The following is a 20,802-nucleotide window of genomic DNA, read 5'->3' as shown; positions in this document are numbered from 1 at the left end:
TAGATAATTCACAGCTTCGAGGCTGCTCTTGTTCTGGTATGATAATATATTGACAGAGAGCTGCTTGAATGCCCACAGTGGTGTGAAGTGACTGTGCGTCCTTGTGTGTTTGGATAGCTGTCCACTCCCCCACTGTATATCTCTCCTATACAGTGTTTCCTTTTTCCTGTCCTCCTCTGTTCAGACGTGGCTATCTTCCCCTCCAGCTCCTTTCCCCTCTTTTCAACCTCCTTTTCTTCCACATGTTTATCTTTTTACTAAGTTTCTTTGTTTTTTCTTTGTATTCCTGTCACTCCCACCGCCTCTTTCTCCACCCCTCCCCCTTCTCAGTGTTTTGAGTCAAATTTGTGACTTTTACTTCTAAAAATAATCCCCTCGGCCCTCTGACACACTGACCCCTGCAGATAGTTGACTTGGCTTATATAACACCGTTGTGTGGAGGGAGTGCTGCTTCTCAGAGGCAGGTGAGGAATGAGGCACCTGCATGTGTGCTTACAGTACAATCTGAGTACACTCTTATGAAACAATGTCTATTTTTGATGCTTTAATTTAACATGAGAGATTCAGCTGTGTGCCTGTGGTTTGACAACATGTCTAACCTGTTCATGCTCTGTGCAATAAACTACAAACAGCTGGAGTTGAAAGATGTTTTCAAGGGACTATCTTTCGAAAGCGGCATATGCACTTTTAACACAATATCTTTTATATAGTAAAGATAAATATCACACAAAGTCAGTAAATTAAAAGCACTAGGATTTATTTTGTTTGCAATGCTGACAGTTGGACATAGAGCCGCATTCATTTGACATTCATGTTTTCAACGAGTGCCTCAAGAGTCCGCAGGACAGTTTCACATTTTTAAGGGAAGACAAGGATGAAGAGGCAATCAACAAAAGGAGAGGAAGAAGGGGAGATAAGTGCTGAAAAGGAGTCTGATTACCAGCAAGACATTGACCCTGTTTGTGTAGAGCGGATAAGCTGGTGCTGGTTTTACACTGAACTGGCATAACAGAAATGTTACAACAGGTTTGTTTGCGTTGAAGCTTAATGTTTCTGATGTATTTATAGAGCACATTTTGACATTATTGACCAGTGACCACATAAAGCAGACAAAAAAACATCCCAATTTCTTTAAAGCCACAGAGAATGATCACAACTGTTGCATCTGTATTGACTTGCCAATCAAACAATCAATCTGTCTACGACAAATCATCAGGGTGAGTCCACTCCAGTCTGGTTTTAGTGAACTGAGGAGCATAAATAAATAGAGATATACTGTGTTTGAAAGTCCAGAAAGTTTCACGAGGTAGACTGAAATGCAGTTTTGGCTGCTTGGCTCTTTTTTCCCTCCAGTTTAGTTGTTTCTTATCACCTCCGTTGGTTCAGTTCATTTGATCTGCTTCAGGCTCAGCAGGGCGACCTGGCTGCTGGTTGAGGTGCTCCGAACACCTCCTGTGAGGCGTAGGTGATGTAGAGGAAGCCGTCTGTGTCGCTGTGGTGGGAATACACCTCCCTCATGCTGGAAGACATGCAGGACATGCTCTTCTCTGCCACCAAGAGGAACAGAGCCTGGGTGGACTCCAATGAAATCTTATTCCTGAAAGGAATAGAAAGGCTGTTGGAGGTGGAGGAAGGATGGAAAACAACTTATTTTTAGGACAAAGGAAGAGAGAGTATGAGAGACGCATGCAGAGAACAACAGCAAATCTGACAGCTCAGGGAGAAAAGTGGAGAGAAGGGAGGGTTGGATTGAGAAGAAAAAGGCTAGAAAACTAAAAAAACAAGTTGGTTGTCTGTTGGTTCCACGAGCACACAGTGTCACAAGTCATTTACCTGAGCAGACAGAGGAACTGACCCAAAGTGAGCTCGAAGGGAACCAGGAACTTAGTTTTGTCCAACAGGGGCAGAGTCTTTTCACGGATGTAACGTTCAACTATCACCTGAACACAAAACTTATCTGGTCAGCTGGTGGTCACATCACATGCACATTTAAAGTGTTAAACTGATGATTAAATGCATTGTGTTTGTACGAAAAACCAACTTACAGGCAGTTTGTTGGGGAATTTAGTGCGAATGGTGCAGACTTCATCTTTTCTTGTTTCTAAAAAGTAATACATTGGAGTGTTTAATGCAGCATCATACAGGGTGAGTTCAATGTTCAAAAGCAAGAAACACATGTGACTTACCAAGGCATTTCCTCTGCTTGAAAGGCATCATCTCCATGGATTTCTCAAAAGGAGCCATGCTTGTTTGTTGCTTAGGGCGGTTTGCAGAGACGAGCGGTGGTGGAGGCGGTGCGTTGGTCTTGCCCAGGCTGACGGTGAAGTCCCCTCGGGTGGAAGTCAGCAAACCCCACGATGCTGCTCAGACCACTGGTGTTTTATAGAAGACGGAGCTGGGAGGGTTCGAAATGTGACACACGCAATCAAAGACACACTCCTCGTCCTGGTGGGCAGCATGTGTGGCTGCAGATTCACATGTACTGGTTATCTCACTGGGCATTCTCACATCTACTGGTGATATTGGGTGCTGTACACATTCACACAGAGGGGTACAAACATGAAGACAGGAGCGTAATGAGGGCAGCCCAACATGTGAGGAGCATAAACACCACATGACATTAATGATTCAGACACACGGGGACCCCAGAGAAACCTGGTACCACTTTTTAATCATCAGATTTCTCTGACCTTTGACCTCACTGTCTGATAGCCATGCCCGCCACATTAGTTACGCTCTGAATGATCATGATCAATCGTCGTAACACTGACTGGAGTGTTGATGTGCGCTTTCAATGTCGGTGGAGAATCTCCAAACTGTAATAAGATGTAAATATCTTCTGTTTTCTGATCTACTATTATTTATGTATCATTGTCCCATTTACTATTCTCTAATTCTTCCCAAGCAGAATTTGAAGTCTGGTCAGTGAGCAGTGGTGGAAAGTAACTAACATAATCTATACTTATACTTATACTATACAATTGTTAGTACTTTATTTAAGTATTTCCACTGTTTTACACAAATATTGTACTTGTCACTCAACTACAATAATTTGGTGACATAGTTACTTTGCAGGTTCAAATTAATAATACAAAATATAACCAACAAATAAATTCTGATGTAATATTGGACAGAATATATAACACTTTGTTTCATTACTTGGTGAAATTAATAAGCAGCCCAACAGTAGTGGTTAATGCATCTATCAATTAAAATCCAATAACATGATATCAATTATTCTAAAAGGGCTCATTCTGCATGATGAGTATTTTTAGTTTGATACTTTGATTGATATTTGGTATTTTGATGCTAATACTTTTGTGCTTTTAATAATCACTTTACCTTGTAACTGAGTATTTATACCATATAACTACAAGTACAACTACTACTACAGGATTGGAGTGCATCTTCCTCCTCTGGAGGGCACTATGTGATATGGTAAAAGGTTTCAGAACAGCTGCTAAATGGACTTTGAGATGTCAACTGATTTGGTTTAAAAGGATTGAACGAGGCAATGCACATATATGAAGGCAGTTTCTGCTTTGTGTTTAAGGATATCATTGGGTAAGTAAATGTACATTTAGTTTAATTCAGATATGTAAAACATATGAAACATAACCGAGGACGGATGCTCTGTTGTAGATGAAGACCCCCCTCTGCTGGTTGAAAGGCGGCACTAGAGCAAAGTGCACGGCACCGATCACATTCACAATACAGATACATGATTGGCTGTTGATGTTTTTTTATTGAAGACTCTATGCTTTTGGGGTTTTCTAAACTTGGTTGACTTTGACATTTTGATATTCATCAATGGAAAGAATATAAATACAATTGCCATCAAGTTTGTGTTCACCAAAATAGCTGAAATTAAGCTAAGCGTAAACACAATAATAATTTCCATTACTTTTGAGTCTTCTTACATATTTGAGGGCTGTTGAACAATTAGTTTGTGATAATTTGATTTGCAAACGTTTTTATCTAGGATTGTACACCATTTGAACACAACATAAACTTAAATAATAATGTTCTAAAATGATATTTTGACACCAGTACGTAGTGAAAGACAGGGCCACATGATAAAGGAAATCATTTAATATGTATATATATATATATATATATATATATATATATATATATATATATATATATATATATATATATATATAGATATAGGCACACATTTTATATAAATAAATATAATTTGGGCTGCAAATAGGCCTTTTTCACAGGGGACACTTGAACTTCATCAGGCAATAAAGAAAAAGTACAGTACTATTAACACGAATGTTATATTCAAGGGTCCCAGTGAGAGAACACGGAACATACCATCACCCTGAAACTGAAGCCGTTGCACATTTATATATTTGCACCTGTGTCTGACAACATGTCAGGTGCATTCCCTGAACAAAGTTATTTGCTCAAGTCTTGGGGCCCTCGGGGGATGTTTACACCAAAACTGTATCATGTACAAAACGAGTCCAGGCAACGATGAGGTCACTTTGTTAACTCGCTAACACGAGAGGAATGCGAGTTATGTATCCTTTGGTGTCCTGCACAGTGAAGTATGAGTTGGACAAGTGTGGGGATTTTCTTTCTATGCGTCCATTCGAAAAACTTCCCTGACCAATCCGTGTGCAGCTCTGGTGCAGCGGCTCCTCCCCCCCCACCCACCCCCACCCCATCCCCGCTGCCCGCTCCCACATGTAACGTTATCAGCCTCAGTCAGTCTGTTGCATTGTCTCAGTGGGCACGTTGCGTTCAGGAGCACAGCACCATGGTAACTCCACCGGACCGGGAAGCTGATAAGTGACATTAAGAAAGGCTTGTCAACGAGAAATGAAGACATGGCTTGTTAATGTTCCGCCAGTGTGCCGCTGGATTCATTAGTACGAGTCTGGTGCCAGTCAGCGGGCTGCCTGAAGCAGCAGGCTGCATGGCGCGTTAGTGATGGTGATTACATTTTGCGTATCGCGTTAGTTCAAGCGGCTACTATGTTGCTATCGCCCGTCCGGACCTGTGTTGCTCAACCTGGAGTCGCACCATAGTCCACTCGTTCCTCTCGTCAATTTGCACGACAACTGAGCGGCGGTCAGCGGTGCGCTCCGGTTCCGCCTGCCCCCGACGAGGATGGCCGGCAGCCGCGGCTGCGGGAACTCGCTGTGGTCGGGCTCCGAGCGCGTCCGCATCGGAGAGCGCCTCAAAGCGACGCTCGCTGGTGTGCTGGAGCTGGAGCTGCTCAGGTGCAAACACCAGGAGATGGTGGACACCGCTCTGGAGGACCGAGCCACCGCCAACGCCGAAGAGCGACGGCCGGAGGAGGCGAGCGGAGCCCCGGAGAGCGCCGACTCAGAAGCCGAGCGTGGCTCTGCGACATCCCGCAGGCAACAGGTCAGTCAGTGCGTCTGTCACGGAGCTCTACATGACAAGATTATTAAATATGGATGCGGGGATGGTGGTGATCTGCCAACAAGCCGGCCCCCCTGCGGCTAGACAGATTTCAGCGCTGCCCGGCGGCGCATAGCTGTGCGGACGGCTGAGCACCCAACCGACTGAGATGGTGCCAGGGGGCCATCCATACATGCAGCCTGATCATTTGACACAGTAGCAGTGTGTGACCGTCACATGGAGCAGAAGTCATTGAGGTCAGATTACCAGGACCAGCTAAATCTTGCTGGCTCTGTGCCCCAGCTGCCTCAAGGTTATGAGGAGGATGTGGTGGAATACAGGCGCTGAAATCAGGTGCAGGTATTAACACACAAGCCAACCAGACATTGCTGCAGTTTTTTTTGCTCTGGTTGGTAAGCTCATCAGCTGTAAAGGTCACTTTGGCCCCCAATTTGCATTCAAATCACAATATGAAGGTAGACTCCATCACTGTCTGTCATGTTGTCCTGAGCAAAAAGGGCAGTTTTGATCCTGAAATCTTCAGCGGATGAGGTTGTGTGATCTTCAAACACAACCACAGATAAAGTAACCCATTTCCAGACATTTCCCTGAAATGCATACGCAGGCCTTTTTGTGGTGGGAATGTGGGTTGACATGTAATACAGGAGGATGTGAGCTGGTCCCATGCTGGAGGCCTGGATACTGAGGCTGTTGGTGGTCTGGTCCATTATTTGTGAACATAAACTATATTTGAACCTGTGAACTGATGTAAAATATGTTGGAAATGAGAGGATAAATGTGACTGCGAGTGCACCCAACACGTTTTTGTGGTTAGAAACAGGAGATGTTATAGTTTATTTTTGATCAAGAATATATTGAACCTAGAGCTCGAAATGTAGTTGATTAGTCAAATACAGGACTAACGGCAACTATTTTGAAAAGGAATTTCAAATAAAGTTTTCAAAATTGACAGAAGCTCCTTAGTAACTTCTTACATGTAAGGATGTGCAGCCTTTTTGTCTCTTTTCGTAGAATATGTTGTGGTTTTGAGACTGTTGGTTGGACGAGACAAGTAATTTAAATCACTTTGGGCTTTAGGAAACCTGTGATGGAATCCAATTATCTTTAACCAAAAGGGAGCAACAATAACTGCACCCCACCACGACATTGACAACCTTTGAATGATCATGTTTTCCAGCCATGAAATTGCTCTTTAAAATGTCATCAAAAAACAATTGCCTTACTTTTTTCTATATGCCTAATTCACTGCATTGTACAGAGATTGGGTTCATGTCATGGATTATCTCTGGATCATTTCCAAACCAGTGACATGACATGATGGTTTGTGTTGTGTTCAGAGTTTGCTGGTGCTGCGTTAATAACATTGTATTGTTATTCTGAGAAAGTAACTGACGCTTCATGCACTTCACTTTGCACACAGTGTTGTTACACTGTGAATATCTGTGCCTGATAATAATGAGCCATATTAGTCAGCAGCCTGCAGCGCTGCATGTTCTGTCTAAAACAGGCCACAACTGAGGTCACTTTTTGCAGAACGGTGTATTTATTTGACACAATTATATTAAAGCATAGCACCGACAGGCTGCACTGAAGGGAGGAAGACCATAATGATCTGCTTTTATTAGTGCAAGCAACAGAAAGCGGCAGACCCATCGGAGGGTATCTGCATGGAAGTGTGGCTCATAATGTTCCGCCTTGCTCGCCGCCCACCTCCCAACATCTTCTCTGTAGTTCCCCCCCGTGGTGCTGAGATATCCTGCAGAGAGGCCGAGCAGCATCGCTCATTCTCACCTCTGAAGGGAGCTGCCGGTGGAGCAGAGCGGGCTGGCCCTCTGCCCTCTGCCCGGGCCGACCTCCGCCAACAAAAACACAGCATTTGCATAAATGGAAACAAATAGTTGTTCTTTGTTGTTTTTCAAAAGTGAGCACATCTAGTTTAAACAGCAGCCGGAGAGAGAACACGAACGAGGAGATGTTGTGAGTTTCATCCCTAAACACATTCATTTTGACCTGAAATTCATTACTTACTGCTTTGACAAACACAAGTTATTCTGGTTTTAAAAATATAACTATTTTGTAAACTGAGGATTGTATGACTCACAACATAATTCGCTCTACTTTAAAAACCCGCTTGTTTTTGTTTGTTTGTTTGGGAATTAAACTCTTGGAAATGTGATTCGCGGTTTCTCTCAATAGTCCAGAGCGGGTAGGAGTCGGGATTATGGCTGGTTAGTGTCATCTGTGATGGAAAGAAAAATCTTTTCAACCATGTGAAGTATCCTGGCATTTGTGACGCACACAGGTTTCTGAAAGAAGCAATAACACTCTCCAAGAAATACATCTTCAACATTGTTTGTGGAAAGAAAACACATGTATTTTAATTTTCATTAATAGTACAGTTTTGGGGTTGTACTCTTTTTTTAATGAATAGACACAGCTTTTGTTTCCAATGAAGTATTCAACATGTATTTTATAAATTAGAAGAGAACTTGTTTGTAACATTTTAATCCTTTCACACTTTTCAGCAACTCCTCTTGCCTTCAGAATGGGTGTCAAGGACGAGTTGTTCAAACACTGATTGTTGCTGTTTAATGTTCAGCATTCAGAAACAAAATAATTCTCGCTAAAGAAAGCACATAGAGGACAGTAGTGGGGGAAACAGGGATTATGCTGGAAAGCTTCTCTTACTTTAAATTTTCATAACATTAGTCGATTAATTGTATCGACAACTGTTCTGTTCATTTTTAATGCAAAAATGCCCAAAATCCATTAGTTTCAGCTTCCAAATGTGAAGATTGGTTCCCTTTTCTTGTCTTAACAGTAAATTGTATTGAATAATTGTGGGGGTTTGAACAAAATAAAGCATTTGATGACATTTTTACATTTATCTGCTGTTTTTATAGACAAAATGACTTATCAATAAAAAAAGATTGGCTGATTAATCTATTATAACGATAATAGTTAGTTTCAGCAAGTCTCGACACCATCTGCAGTGCTGTATGTACTCTTACTGAGGGCAGCCTGTCTTGAAATTAGGTTTGGTATTGGAAAGCATCATCTTACATGGAGAGCCATTACCCTGACTTGTGGAGTGAGACAGCTTTTGTTTCTTGGTTCTTGCCTCGGGATCTTTCTGAGCTCCCCGAAAAACCCCTCTGTAACTCTCATGCTTTTATGTGCAATGAAAGATTCACCTGAACGTTTCAGAAAAGCTGCGGCACATATCACTCCACTCGGCTGGTGAAGATGAAGGTGCACATCGTGGGCTATCTTTAAATGTCAATACCACATTTATAATGCATGAAACAATAAACACTGCACCGTGTAGAACAAGCACGCACTTCTCACCAAACACCCGCTCCTGTTTGACCAAATTATTCTGCATCAACATGGCAACCGCTGCCATTTGTCTCTCTGTAATGACATAATGCACTTATTAAGAGGAGGTGTGGTGCTTGTGCAGCTGCCATTACTGTAACATTATTGTCCAATCGACCCATACATTTCCTTCATATTGTTCCAGTGGGGCTGAGCTGCTCCCTCACATGGAGGATATCATGTTACAGAGCTCTGAGCAGACCCCCACCCATTTGCCTCTTATGATTTGATCATGCACTGGTCTCTGTGTAACATTATATCCTGTAATGTGCAATGCATTATATTGTTGGGGGATAATATGGAGGAGATGACTGACATATATATATAAATATATATACACACACACATCCAACGGAAGTGAAGGGAAAACTTTAGCTGAGGCCTTTACAAGTGCAGATAAACATGTGCAGTAAGAAGAATTTGCAGTGAGTGGGACTTTGCGGCAGAACAGTTCACAGTCAGGAAGACTGTATTGTGTGTGTGTGTGTGTGTATGTGTGTGTGTGCGTGCGCTCAGGCTGAGGATGAGTTAAATATTTCGCCGGGCCTGTTGTGCTGTTGTGGTTCTGTGTGGGAGGAGAAGCGAGCGAGAGTTAGAGAGCGAGCAGCTGTAGCTATGGTGAGCATAGGGCGGGTGGCTCGAAGGATATTACAGAAGTGGGAGGGGGGGTTATTTGTCAAGGGGAGTGTGGGGGAGGTGGGGGTCCTTCAAGATGCCCCTCTGTCTCACCCGGCAACCGCTCGCCCCCTCCCCACCTCACCCTCTCTTCACCGCCCTCACTCACTCAGTGACTCACTCTTATTTTTCTCTGTTTTTGGTCCCTCTCATTATTTTTTTTTTTATTTTGGTCACCCACTCAGCCTCGACTCACTACAGATTCACTGAGAAATTAAAAAAAACTAGGGACAGGAGTGAGTAAAAGCTACTAATCTCACGCGCAAAGGGGAGATACATCAAAGACGGGTCAAAGTCTCAACTCTTTCTCCCACTTCTTTTCCTTCCTTCCCTCCTCATTCCATTCCATCCCCCCTTTCCCCTTCTGCCGCTCCGGCTGCTCTTTGTTACGTCATCTGTCTTCTCCCATTATCTTCTAAACTCCCCCCTCTCTTTCTCTCCTGTCAACCCCAGCACTGAGTCACTACCTGTATTGTTTCCTCAGTAAGAGGAGGATTGATCAGTGCCACTCACAGTGTTTCTGTTGTCTGGGCTCGATCAGTCTAATGCAGGGGCTCCTCTTGGCTGCTGTCCTGGAGGGGCTGGGGATTTGGAGGAGGGGGGTTTCTCCACCAAGCCCTTACTAATCTAGGAAATGGAGGCACTTTGCTTGACTTAACGCGGCGATTGTTGTTTGCGTGTGTGTGTGTGTGTGTGTGCGTGCGTGTGCGTGCGTGTGTGTCTCTATTCCTGGCTGTTCCGGTAAGCGGTGTCACGTCACCGGAGCGAGTCTGGTAAATTACATCATGGATGTTCCTCCCTACATGTGTGTTTAAAGCAAGTGGCCTTATTATCAGTGGTGGAAAGCCACTATATCTCCTCCACTACATTCAGTGGGGAAAAGTGCACTTTTTACTCCAGTACTTTTATTTGACAATTATAATTATCAGCTACAATTCAGATTTGCTGCATGGTGGTGTAGTGGCTAGCACTGTCGCCTCACAGCAAGAGGGCCGCGGGTTCAATCCCCGGTCGGAGCGGTCCTTCTGTGTGGAGTTTGCATGTTCTCCCCGTGGCAGCGTGGGTTCTCTCCGGGCTCTCCGGCTTCCTCCCACAGTCCAAAGACATGCTGCAGGTTAATTAATCTCTAAATTGCCCATAGGTGTGAATGTGAGAGTGAATGGTTGTATGTCCCTACATGTGCCCTCGATGGACTGGCGGCCTGTCCAGGGTGTCCCCTGCCTTCGCCCTATGTCAGCTGGGATAGGCTCCAGCGTCCCCGCGACCCTAATGAGGATAAGCGGTATTGAAAATGGATGGATGGATGGAATTCAGATTTAAGATTGTACATTAAAAACAACACATGAAAAATTTATAAAATACGATACGTTGGTAAAATGGCTGTTAAGGCATGGTCTAACCCTTCATTTTGTAGATTTAATAACAAGTGATGAGAAGTGAAAACAATGCTTCTTTAATATTGTTTGTGGAAATAAACACATTTAATTTGCATGTTTCAATATCATAAATAATTCAGTTTGGGACCTGCAATCTGCTTTTTATAAATAGAACCAGCTTTGATTTACAAATGAAGTATTCTTCATGTGTTGTATAAACTAGAAGAGAACTTGTTCGTAACATTTTAATTCTTCTTGCCTTCAGAATGCGTTTCAAGGCCAACTTGTTGAAATAGTGATTGTTGAAGCGGTTTATGATTGATGCTGCAAACCTCAAGGCTACAAGGGGCCACTCTTAGTATAGTAGCTGTTTCTCATGCATGTACATCTAGAGAATTGTGCCCACTATAATTTTAAATCTTTCTCAGAGGTGAAACTCTTAACCAAACAAGCTGTGCACTGTGTATCATAGTGAGTTATTCCTGTTATTACACCCATTAGATCAGGGGTGTCAAACTCATTTTCACCGTGGGCCACATCAGCATCATGTTGCCTCAAAGGGCCGGTTGTAACTGTAACACTGTATACTTGTAACTACTTCCGAACATATTGTTAAATAACTGCCTTTGCATTTGACTACTGTTTATTAAAGTGTATAAATATTGTATATGCATTTATATAAATGTAACTATATATGTATATAAATGTAACTATATATGTATATAAATGTAACTATATATACTATAATTTCTCTGTTATTATAACATACATACATTTCATTTTAACATGTGTGACCGATATGGTCTGGGGCAGTGGTTCTCAACTGGTCTGGGTCAGTGGTTCTCAACTGGTCTTGGGCAGTGGTTCTCAACTGGTCTGGGTCAGTTGTTCTCAACTGGTCTGGGTCAGTGGTTCTCAACTGGACTTGGGCAGTGGTTCTCAACTGGTCTGGGTCAGTGGTTCTCAACTGGTCTTGGGCAGTGGTTCTCAACTGGTCTTGGGCAGTGGTTCTCAACTGGTCTGGGTCAGTGGTTCTCAACTGGTCTGGCTGCGGAACCCACCATCACCCCTGAATGACAAGCCGAGACCCAAATCGAGAATTTTTCAACTTCTCAAATTGATTTAATGAAAAGATGGTGCAGTTTGAACCTGAGATAGTACCGAATATCACAGTATTCCAACACAAAACAACTAGTTAGAAATATTCCATTTTACACTCAATTAAAAGCCAAAAAGTGCATCTCAAGGACACAAGGTCATACAACATACATAACAATTCAGTAACTTAAAGTAAAGCAATGCGAAAATTTGCTTCTCTTTTGGTGTGAACGCAGCATTAAGTGTGAAGAGATGCCAGTCCACTGCATAAAAAATCCCCTTCACTTTTCGTGATGCTTTTCAAGCCATTGCGGGCCAAATAGAATGACGTTGAGTTTGATACCATTAGGGCCTTGAGTTTGACACCTGTGCATTAGATGAAATTAGACCAAATATATTATGCCACTGTATTGATGTTATAGCTTAGATGTTGTAATTTGTCTGAAATGCAACATTTTATATTTGAGTCAAATTAACTACAAATGTTGTTACCTGGTTGATCTTTTCCTCTATATCACAAAGGATTTTTATTTAGACAAATATGTTGTATGTGTATATCATCATAGTCACATTATTTAGTGTGTCAAAGACATATTTGATTTTGTCAATATTGCTCCGTTCCCAACTTGTCACATGTTTTGTTTTTCTAAGGGTCCGTCTTCCTCAGATATAGTGACATTGCCCTGTCAGAGCAACCCAGAGGACTGTGGCAGTAATTCAGGGGACGGGACGGTCCACTCCTCATCTTGCAAGGGGAGTAACTCACGCTGGTCCACTCTGTCCTGGGACGCCCCATCTGAGCTGCTCTCGCCCCCAGATGCCAGTGGTACGGTCCATCTGGACAGCGACTCCAGACCTAGTTCAGGTAAACGGACACACTTGTTTTCAGTGGTTCAGTGTTTGGTCCACAACTCTGACCAAAGCAGTGTGCAACACAGTCTGTAACATTCTGATATCACTTCAGCTCCCCTTGTGTAAGCGAAGTCTTATTAAACATTAACCCTGCTCTTTTTACTTGTGTTTACTTGCAGTCAGGGATTTGGCACTGACTCATTTGTTTCTCCCTCACTGTCAGCTTTTCTTGCCTAACTCTCATCCACTCTCATTGTAACTGTGTTCTCTGTGTCTCTACACCCAACTCAGACAGTCCTCTCCCTGCTATGCAAACATGCACGCCTTCTTTTTACGATTCTTTACTCTCTTGCAAAAGGTGACCTGAAACCTAAAAGGCATTATTTCAGAATTTTAGGGTTGAAGTTTTTTTATGATATTTTTGCAGCTATTGTAAGTCTTCACGGCGCTTGTGTTTTCATACTGCAGAACCTTCACAGAGGATCCAGTATTGTGATGCCTTTCTACTAGAATTTATGTGACTGAAGTTTGAGTTTCTATAGGCGATGTCTTTGTTTAGCTTGTTTTCAATAAAATGTAAACATTAAAACCTTCCTACCTGGTTCTCTTTACAGTATATACATAAAAATTACAAAACATAATTTCCCTTCTCAAGAAAGACTTAATAGACAAAGAGTATATGAAACGGCTAACAACATGCATTATGTAACTGTTAAATAAAACCAACAAGTCAGTAACGGCACAAAGTACAAAATACAATCCCTAACTAAGAACTATTAATCAAATGAAATAACGAGCAGTATATAACATCTAATCCATTGTTATATATTGTCACTTAGATACCAACAGAAGAAACACACATACTGAACTTTTCCTCTTTCAGGTTTCTATTCAGTGAGCGGGAGCTCCCTCTCGGACTCTTGCTACTCGGTGTCCAGTGAGGCTGCTCAGGGGGGATCGGTGCCACCAGCCAGACCCCTGAAGCTGTGGGAGCAGGTTCCTCTGTCCGCTGACAACACTGATGTCCTGTGGTCAGAAAATGGCGTGCCTCAACAGCAGCCTGCATTGCAGAGCAGCCTGGAAGACACGGAACCAGCAGAAGTGACACCAGCTTCAGGTGAGCTGGTGCACCAAATAGATCCTTGTCATGTACATCCATTAATATTCATAATTTGAATTTGCAGCGGTCAGTTGAAGTTCAAGGAAGTGCACTGGCTATAAACACCGGTAGAGCTCTTATGCCTGGAAATAGATGAATATATAAACATTTAGGGAAAGATGATCTTGAATAACATGAATGTTTTGTCTGAAATTGTCTTTTCTCGTCTCTTACAGTCCAAAGTGACATTGAAGCGACTGGTCTGACCTTTCTATCTGACCTCTGCTCAGGACTTGGTGACTCCCTGATGTCTTCCCTCCTCCCCCTACTTGACTCCACCTCCTCTTCCTCCTCCTCTTCCCTCCATCCAAGCCCCCAGATGGATCCTCGATACTGCACGGACCTGGTGTCCCGTCGGACCAAAGAGGTGTACCTCTACCCCAGCCCGCTGCATGCCGTCGCCCTCCAGAGCCCCCTCTTCACCTCCCAGAGTCGGGAGCGATCAGCCTCTCCGAGCCCCGAAGGACCCCAAATATATGAATCACAAGAGTCCAACACTGATCCAACCCTGCTTCTCCAGCCTCAACAGCCTCCTACCCTGGCTTCTTTCACCCAGCTAGAGCAGTACATCTCTCGACTGGCTCGCCAGTACCAAAGTCGGGTAACCTCCTCCACCTCTGATCTCACTTTATCTGCCACTCCAGGTCAAGTCCGGCACAGAGGCCTTTGTACCCCTGGGAAAAGTCACGGCTCTACACAGTCCCTTTTTGCCTTTGAGAGCCGCAGTACACCCTCCACCCTGGCAAGAGGCAGCATCACTCCCTGTAAGTCACTGCTGGGTAACTCCGCCAGAATTAGCCTGAGCACCACGGGAAAAAAAGCTACTAGGAATTCAATCAACCTGGGTAACCTTCCTTCAGCAACCGGGGAGGACGTGAACATAAACCTGAACCTGAACCTCAACTTGAACCTGACTCCTGGTTCAAATTCTATCCGGGGACTGGTGGACAATCCCAAAAATGGCAGCTGTGGAGCTTTGAAGAGCGACTTTGCTTCAGCTTCCACGGCCTCTGCTACATCACTCTCCTCCGCTACCCCGACCCCAGCACTTCGGGCTCGCCCTCGCATTGCAACATGTCCAAGCAGCCTGAGCCACCGCAGTTCCCTGGAGGTCACTTCCGGGTCTGGACCCAGTTCCGGATTTGGATCATCTACCTTCTGTCGCTCATTAGACTGGAGCAGCGGTGCTCCACCTGAACCTGGACCATCAGTGTTTGGTACAAATTCTGGATCAGCTCCAAGGTCTCAACGCAGTAGCTTCATCCAAGAGTCCAGCTCCAGTCCCAAGATAAGCGAAGACTCCCCCATGGTGGAGGAGATCTCCCGCCTCTCAGGCCTCTCCAGGTCTGTCGTGGTTGGTCTGATGGAACAAGGAGTGGAGCTGGATATCGACTGCTTCCAAACAGATACTGCAGGCGAGGTAAGGGGTCACAATAAAACTCACTTGACAGCCCAGTCCGATCAGTCGCATGACTATACGAGACTGACCGACCTGAATCCCCAGAGACCAATACAGCTGTCTCTCAGTGTCACCCATTCTCCACAATCTCAGTCCAGCCTCACCCCTCCTCTATCACACTCTAGCAGCCCCATACACCCTTATCAGGCAATCCATATTTCCTCTCCCCACTACTCCTCACACTGTCACTACCAGCAGATGCCTTCGCCATCCGACCTTCCCTCCTCTACAGCCTCCTCCCCTGCCTCCCGCCCCACCACCAGGGGCCGATCCCCTCCCCGGCCTCTCCAGCCTTCCCCTCTGGGTGCCACCCCGCTCTCTGTTTTTCGACGGGATGCGCCCTTCCAGTGCTCCCTGCCTCGCACCAACACAAGTAGCTCTCCTTTGGAGCCAAGTGGTGTCCATCCAAGGGGTGGATCACTTCGGCAGAGTGGGGGAGTAAGTGGGGGAAGTGGCGGGTGGAAGAGGGGGGAGGGGCTTTATAGAGGAAAGCACGCCTCCCACAAGTTGATCCGGGCATCCACAGTAAGCAGCTACACCAAGAGAGAGGACTATAGCTCCGATTGGGCTGAGGAGCAGGAGATTGAGCGATCAGCAGCCCAGACACCCAGGAAGACCTCCAACAAACTCTGGAGGGGCTTTGAAGGACGCCTCTGGGGCAAAGAGTCTGAAAGCGAAAGAGAGGAGATGGACAGAGCTGAGTATGGCTATGGGTGGAGGAGGAGCAGCATTGGAAGCTGGAGGAGGGAGCATCGAAGGGGTAAGGCTTCATCTAGCAGCAATGACAAGAGGCCAAACGTTGAGAACTCTCCCATCTTCTCAAAGAAGAGGGGAAAGGAAGATGGGGAGAGACGTAGCACCAGCCTCAGGCTTTCCAGGAGGGCATTGTTCAGGAGTGAGTCCCAAGGCTTGCTGGTGTCACGTAACCACTGCGAGGAGCCCCCAAAGCGGGCACACTGGGTCTCCTCATTAGATGTCGGGCAAGGTGGCATGGGCTTCAGCAAGCACGAAGGCGTCAGACGTCTGAGAGCAGAGGAAGACAAACGCCTGTCCTCCACAGCAAGCCTCTTTAACCTCTCTCGCTCACAGAGCCTGGAAGGCAGCTGCCATTCCCTTTCCCCTCTGTCCTCCCCTTCCTTCTCTCCATCTCCTCCTCCTCAAATGCCCCTGCAGCGCTCTCGATCACTGAGGGACTTGGGGAGGAGAGTGTTTGGCTCCATGAGGTCCCTGAGTCTCAAACGGAAGCCATCCAAGAAGTGACACTTGTACATTAACCGTCACAGTAAATGCATTTTCTACGCGTTAAGTACAAAACACCCGCGATGGTCAGTATTATATTTCATGTAAAAGAAAGTGCCATCATTTTAAAGCTTCAAAGACTTATGATTGATTAGACAGATACACTGGTTTTATGATACTGGCTATACGATACTAGTGCTTTCATCCACTGCCAGTATGATGTAAGTTCCTCTCAGGCACATAAAGCCTGTAAAGCCTGCTATTAGTTTTTCTCTTGGCTCACATCATTCATCTTAGTAATGTTTTTGTACATTTTTAAAGACACTTTTTTATAGTCTCCCAAAAAACGGCAGCATAATCACAGTCATTGTCGCCTAAATCTTTCATCACTGACAATGTATTCTTGTAAATTGCGCACCCTACAAGGGAGAGCACTGTCAGTGAAAAGAACATACACTACACCTTCGTGTCGGGGTGAACAATTCCTTTAAGGAGCTTCAAATAACTACAAATCTTCTTCATCAGTGTGGGTTTCAGTGGAGTTTTCCATAGTATGAATGTTGTTTCAAAAGATTTCACATTTTAAAGCCCAATTTTAAGATATTGAATATGAACTCATAAGCAGAACCCTCTTGTAAACCATGAGTAAGAATGTGTATCTGTATACTACTGCATGCTGCTCTGTGACTAGTTCAGTGATTATAGCTATTGTGAGAATGTGATATTCCTCTTTTTTTAAGGGCAGCAGTGCCTCTGAAGTACAATCATATTGGCCAGATGATGACCAAAACCTTGAAAACTTGATATTGTGCTCAGGATTTATAAATATTGAATGCTTTAAAGATATTGATGAATTATGAGACAAAATGTGGCTTTTCATGGCTTATAAATAATAAAATAACCATAAATAAACTTGTACTGTGCCTGAAATACATTATTAATCTCTTATAATCAAATTAGTTTGTTAAAGAGATATCGGAGACTGGATGTTATTTATTTTTAAAAAAAATTTACTTGAAAACTCACAAAATTGCATTCACAGTATTGATCAGACAGCTGCAATCATGAAGGCATAATCAGAACTTTTAGTGCATTACGAGTGTTACTTTAGCTTTCAGAGGCATTTTTGTGAAATATCCAAACTAAATACAGCCTTGCATCCGTGTTGCTAGGAAACTAACTTTCCCATCCTCTCCTTTCTATTTTCAGCAGCGACATCTTTCGTTTAATTTTGACCGCCTCCCAGTATTCTGTGTAATTTTTTATTCTTACTTTCCTACGCTCTCCTGATCAACACCTAAAAGGTAACATGAGTCAAGATGTGTGAACATTCTTTAGTTGGTTTGTCGTCAGTTGAGGCTGAACAGAGTCTCTCAGTTTGAGGCTTCGTTTGGTGGGTTGAGCTGGCCGGCTAAAACTTCTTCACTGGCTCTGTGGGTTTGGTTAATCTCTTCTTCGGCTCCGCTCTTCACGCTGCAGGGAAACATGCCTCGGTACATGGCCCTCTCTTTTTGTAAATCCAGACTCAGTTTCTCCTCTGCTCTCTGCAGCTGTTTTCTCACATTGGCATCTGAGACAGAAAACGGGAAGATGTTTTATTTTGTAAAGACATACTTTCCTTTATCTTAATTATTTAAGAGCTGAGGACTAGTAAATAATATGCAGGGTTATGCTAGACATTTAATGGATAGATGTGATTTAACCAGCAAGTCTTTGACAGAACCCAATGTCCTTTTGAGTGAAAAAAAAAATCGATTGTCAGAGCGTCATATATGATTCGAAAGACCTTTAATAAAAGGACGCATTAAACATATCTTGTTTGTTTAATCAGTGACAATATATAATGTGAATTACTGAGCTGTAGAGGTGCTGGTGGGTGGATGGTAAGGCGAGCTGTTTCCCCAGTTTTTATGCTGAGTTAGGCAAACTTGCTTTAGCTTTATATTTAAGGTTCAGACATGAGACTTCATCGATCTTCTCGACTAACTTTTGGCAAAAAGGTGAATATGTGTTATTAAAAAGGTAATAAATACATCTTGACAAGGGTATTTTACTCTATTGGGTGTTTCTCAAATATGAAACAATCAGGATAATTATTAACAGTATGTATACACTGAACTAAGAAAAGGAAGTCTCACAAATGAGAACCAATAAGGGCTAAATATACATTTGAGATAAATATCCATCTTAAATGATTTGTGAAAACATAACATGCAAGACGATGGCGTAGGTGGGCTGTGGATGACCGTGGTGTGCTGGCTCTTTTTCCTACCATTAGGCTGCTCTCTGCAGGCCTGGGTGAGGTACTGTTTGGCAGTCTGTGCATCTCCCATCTCCAGAGTGGCTACTCCTGCCCTGTACATTGCTTTGACGTCACCCGGTCGCCACTGCAGCACCCGCAGGCTGTAGTCCCGCACACGAGAATAGTCGACGCTCTGCTTCTGCAACAAACAGACTGAAAGAGATATATTTATACATATATAATATTATACATACGGTACCCAGCTGGCAATTTCCCTCGTAATGCAATCAATGAAAAAGCTCCATTATAAAATGAAGTTGCCTCTTCGGAGCATCACTGAATTACAGAGGGATTTGTTGGTCGGGCATTTCCACAATGAAATAATTATTAGGACTCGATATAAAACTGGCAACTACATGAAACTACTTAGCCGATACTCATAATATTTCCTTGAAGGGATACTACTTGAATATATTTGAACAGATATGTTTAAGCCAAATATAGTATTTTTTAACACTGGCATAGTTGTGATCATATCTACCAGCTAAGTTGTTGTAGCAGTCCACTTGTGTGTTTCTCAGTAAAGCATCCTGTTCAGGTGTGAGAGCAGGTATCTCCGGTCCAAACCCTTTCACCGACGCCATCACATCAGAGTCGAGGCCTCTGAGAACCAGCAGAGCTCGGTGATAACGGCCAATGGCCGAGCGAATGTTCTTCTCCCTGTAGAAAACATTCCCTTCCGTTTTCATGAGGACTGCTTCCTCCAGCGAAGTCCAAACTGGCTTTACAGAAGTCCGTCGGTGTCCAGAAAAGCTTGGTTCTGCCACTTCCCCTTGCACATCCATGCTCTCATCTCCTCCTGCAGCCTCCATTTCTGCAATTGAGCTGTTGAGAGTAATAAGTACATATTAATACTGGTTTTATGTGACCATGTTAAATAGACACTCCAATGGTTTGACAGTTTGTGTCGTCTTCTTTTTGGCACTGGTAATTAACTGTACTGCCAGAGGAAACATATTTTGAGAAAAAAGGACATTATAAATGCACTGGGAGTTTCTGGAAAGCAGCAGCAGCAGGTGAGAGAAGCGTTTAGGCTCTCTCAAGCAGCTGGGAAATATAGTTTATAGAAGAGTGGGGAGGAGTAGGAATTAGTTATTATTACATTTAGCAAGTGGAGATGTTAGTTTAAATCCAGTAGTTGGCGGTAATGCAACATTTTGGATGTCAACCGCCATTAAAAACCAAAGAAGAACGTCTCCAATGACAGTCGCGTGTAGCGGCAGCCTTCTACAATCAGTCCTGCAGGTGCACCGTTTTTAAATGGTTAAAGTCACTAAATTCACCCCGAACCGTTGCGTCCCACTGTACCAACGAACGAATAGACTGCCAAGTAACGTTAGCTGGATATCTAATCTCCGCGTGACGCAGACTTTCTTACACGTCTGCGATCGTTTCGTTGAGACAGCGCCTTACTCAGTTGACGGACTTAAACGAACGGACTTAAACGAACGTCAACGGACTTAAACGAACGTTCCGAGACGCCACAGCAGAGCGTTGAAGGGTTGCAGTTTACAGCTAACAGAGCTAGCTAACCAACCTACCTACACACACACACACACACACACACGCGCACACACACACACACACACCGGTTAACGCTCGTCCCCTTCAAGATGTCCACTCGTCTTCACCGGTTTGGTGTCTTCACGTGTGATGTATACATTTCTCACCTTATTCGCAACCAGAAGAGATAATCAACGGAAAGCTACTTCTTGCAGTTGTCGATCATTCTGCTGTTCTACTGGCGTATCCTTGTTCTCTGGAGAAGAGATCACAACTCGGACTTCTTGCAGCGTTACTGCCACAACAAGGCCAAACCAGGAATTACCAGCACATAAATACAGGGATATCTAACGCT

At 43.9% G+C, this 20,802-nt stretch overlaps 3 protein-coding genes across 4 annotated transcripts; 1 reads left to right on the top strand and 2 right to left on the bottom strand.

The window, feature by feature from the left end:
* Positions 1-1,407: 1,407 nt before the first annotated feature.
* map1lc3cl (microtubule-associated protein 1 light chain 3 gamma, like) lies at positions 1,408-2,244 on the bottom strand. Its single transcript, XM_034543750.1, has 4 exons — positions 2,187-2,244; positions 2,046-2,101; positions 1,834-1,940; positions 1,408-1,597 (listed from the first exon to the last, which is right to left on the bottom strand). Exons 1-4 carry the CDS (start codon positions 2,242-2,244, stop codon positions 1,408-1,410), a joined length of 411 nt encoding a protein of 136 aa, XP_034399641.1.
* Positions 2,245-5,127: 2,883 nt separating this feature from the next.
* On the top strand, positions 5,128-17,534 carry si:ch211-168f7.5 (flocculation protein FLO11). The gene is made up of 4 exons (XM_034544258.1): positions 5,128-5,388; positions 12,585-12,798; positions 13,669-13,902; positions 14,121-17,534. The coding sequence occupies exons 1-4, from the start codon at positions 5,128-5,130 to the stop codon at positions 16,661-16,663; spliced, it is 3,252 nt and encodes a 1,083-aa protein (XP_034400149.1). The 3' UTR covers positions 16,664-17,534.
* A 100-nt stretch (positions 17,535-17,634) lies between these two features.
* On the bottom strand, positions 17,635-20,757 carry ttc9c (tetratricopeptide repeat domain 9C). Of its 2 annotated transcripts, none has more exons than XM_034543367.1 (4): positions 20,534-20,757; positions 19,426-19,769; positions 18,915-19,097; positions 17,635-18,212 (listed from the first exon to the last, which is right to left on the bottom strand). In XM_034543367.1, exons 2-4 carry the CDS (start codon positions 19,754-19,756, stop codon positions 18,016-18,018), a joined length of 711 nt encoding a protein of 236 aa, XP_034399258.1. In that variant the 5' UTR covers positions 19,757-19,769; positions 20,534-20,757; the 3' UTR covers positions 17,635-18,015. The 2 variants fall into 2 exon arrangements, with proteins under 2 accessions (XP_034399258.1, XP_034399257.1); XM_034543366.1 differs by having other exon boundaries at positions 20,615-20,748.
* Between the last annotated feature and the right edge of the window lie 45 nt (positions 20,758-20,802).

This window comes from Cyclopterus lumpus, chromosome 10 (assembly GCF_009769545.1).
Source record: "Cyclopterus lumpus isolate fCycLum1 chromosome 10, fCycLum1.pri, whole genome shotgun sequence".
Lineage (NCBI taxonomy): Eukaryota > Metazoa > Chordata > Actinopteri > Perciformes > Cyclopteridae > Cyclopterus > Cyclopterus lumpus.
This window is presented reverse-complemented; position numbering and strand designations above follow the sequence as displayed.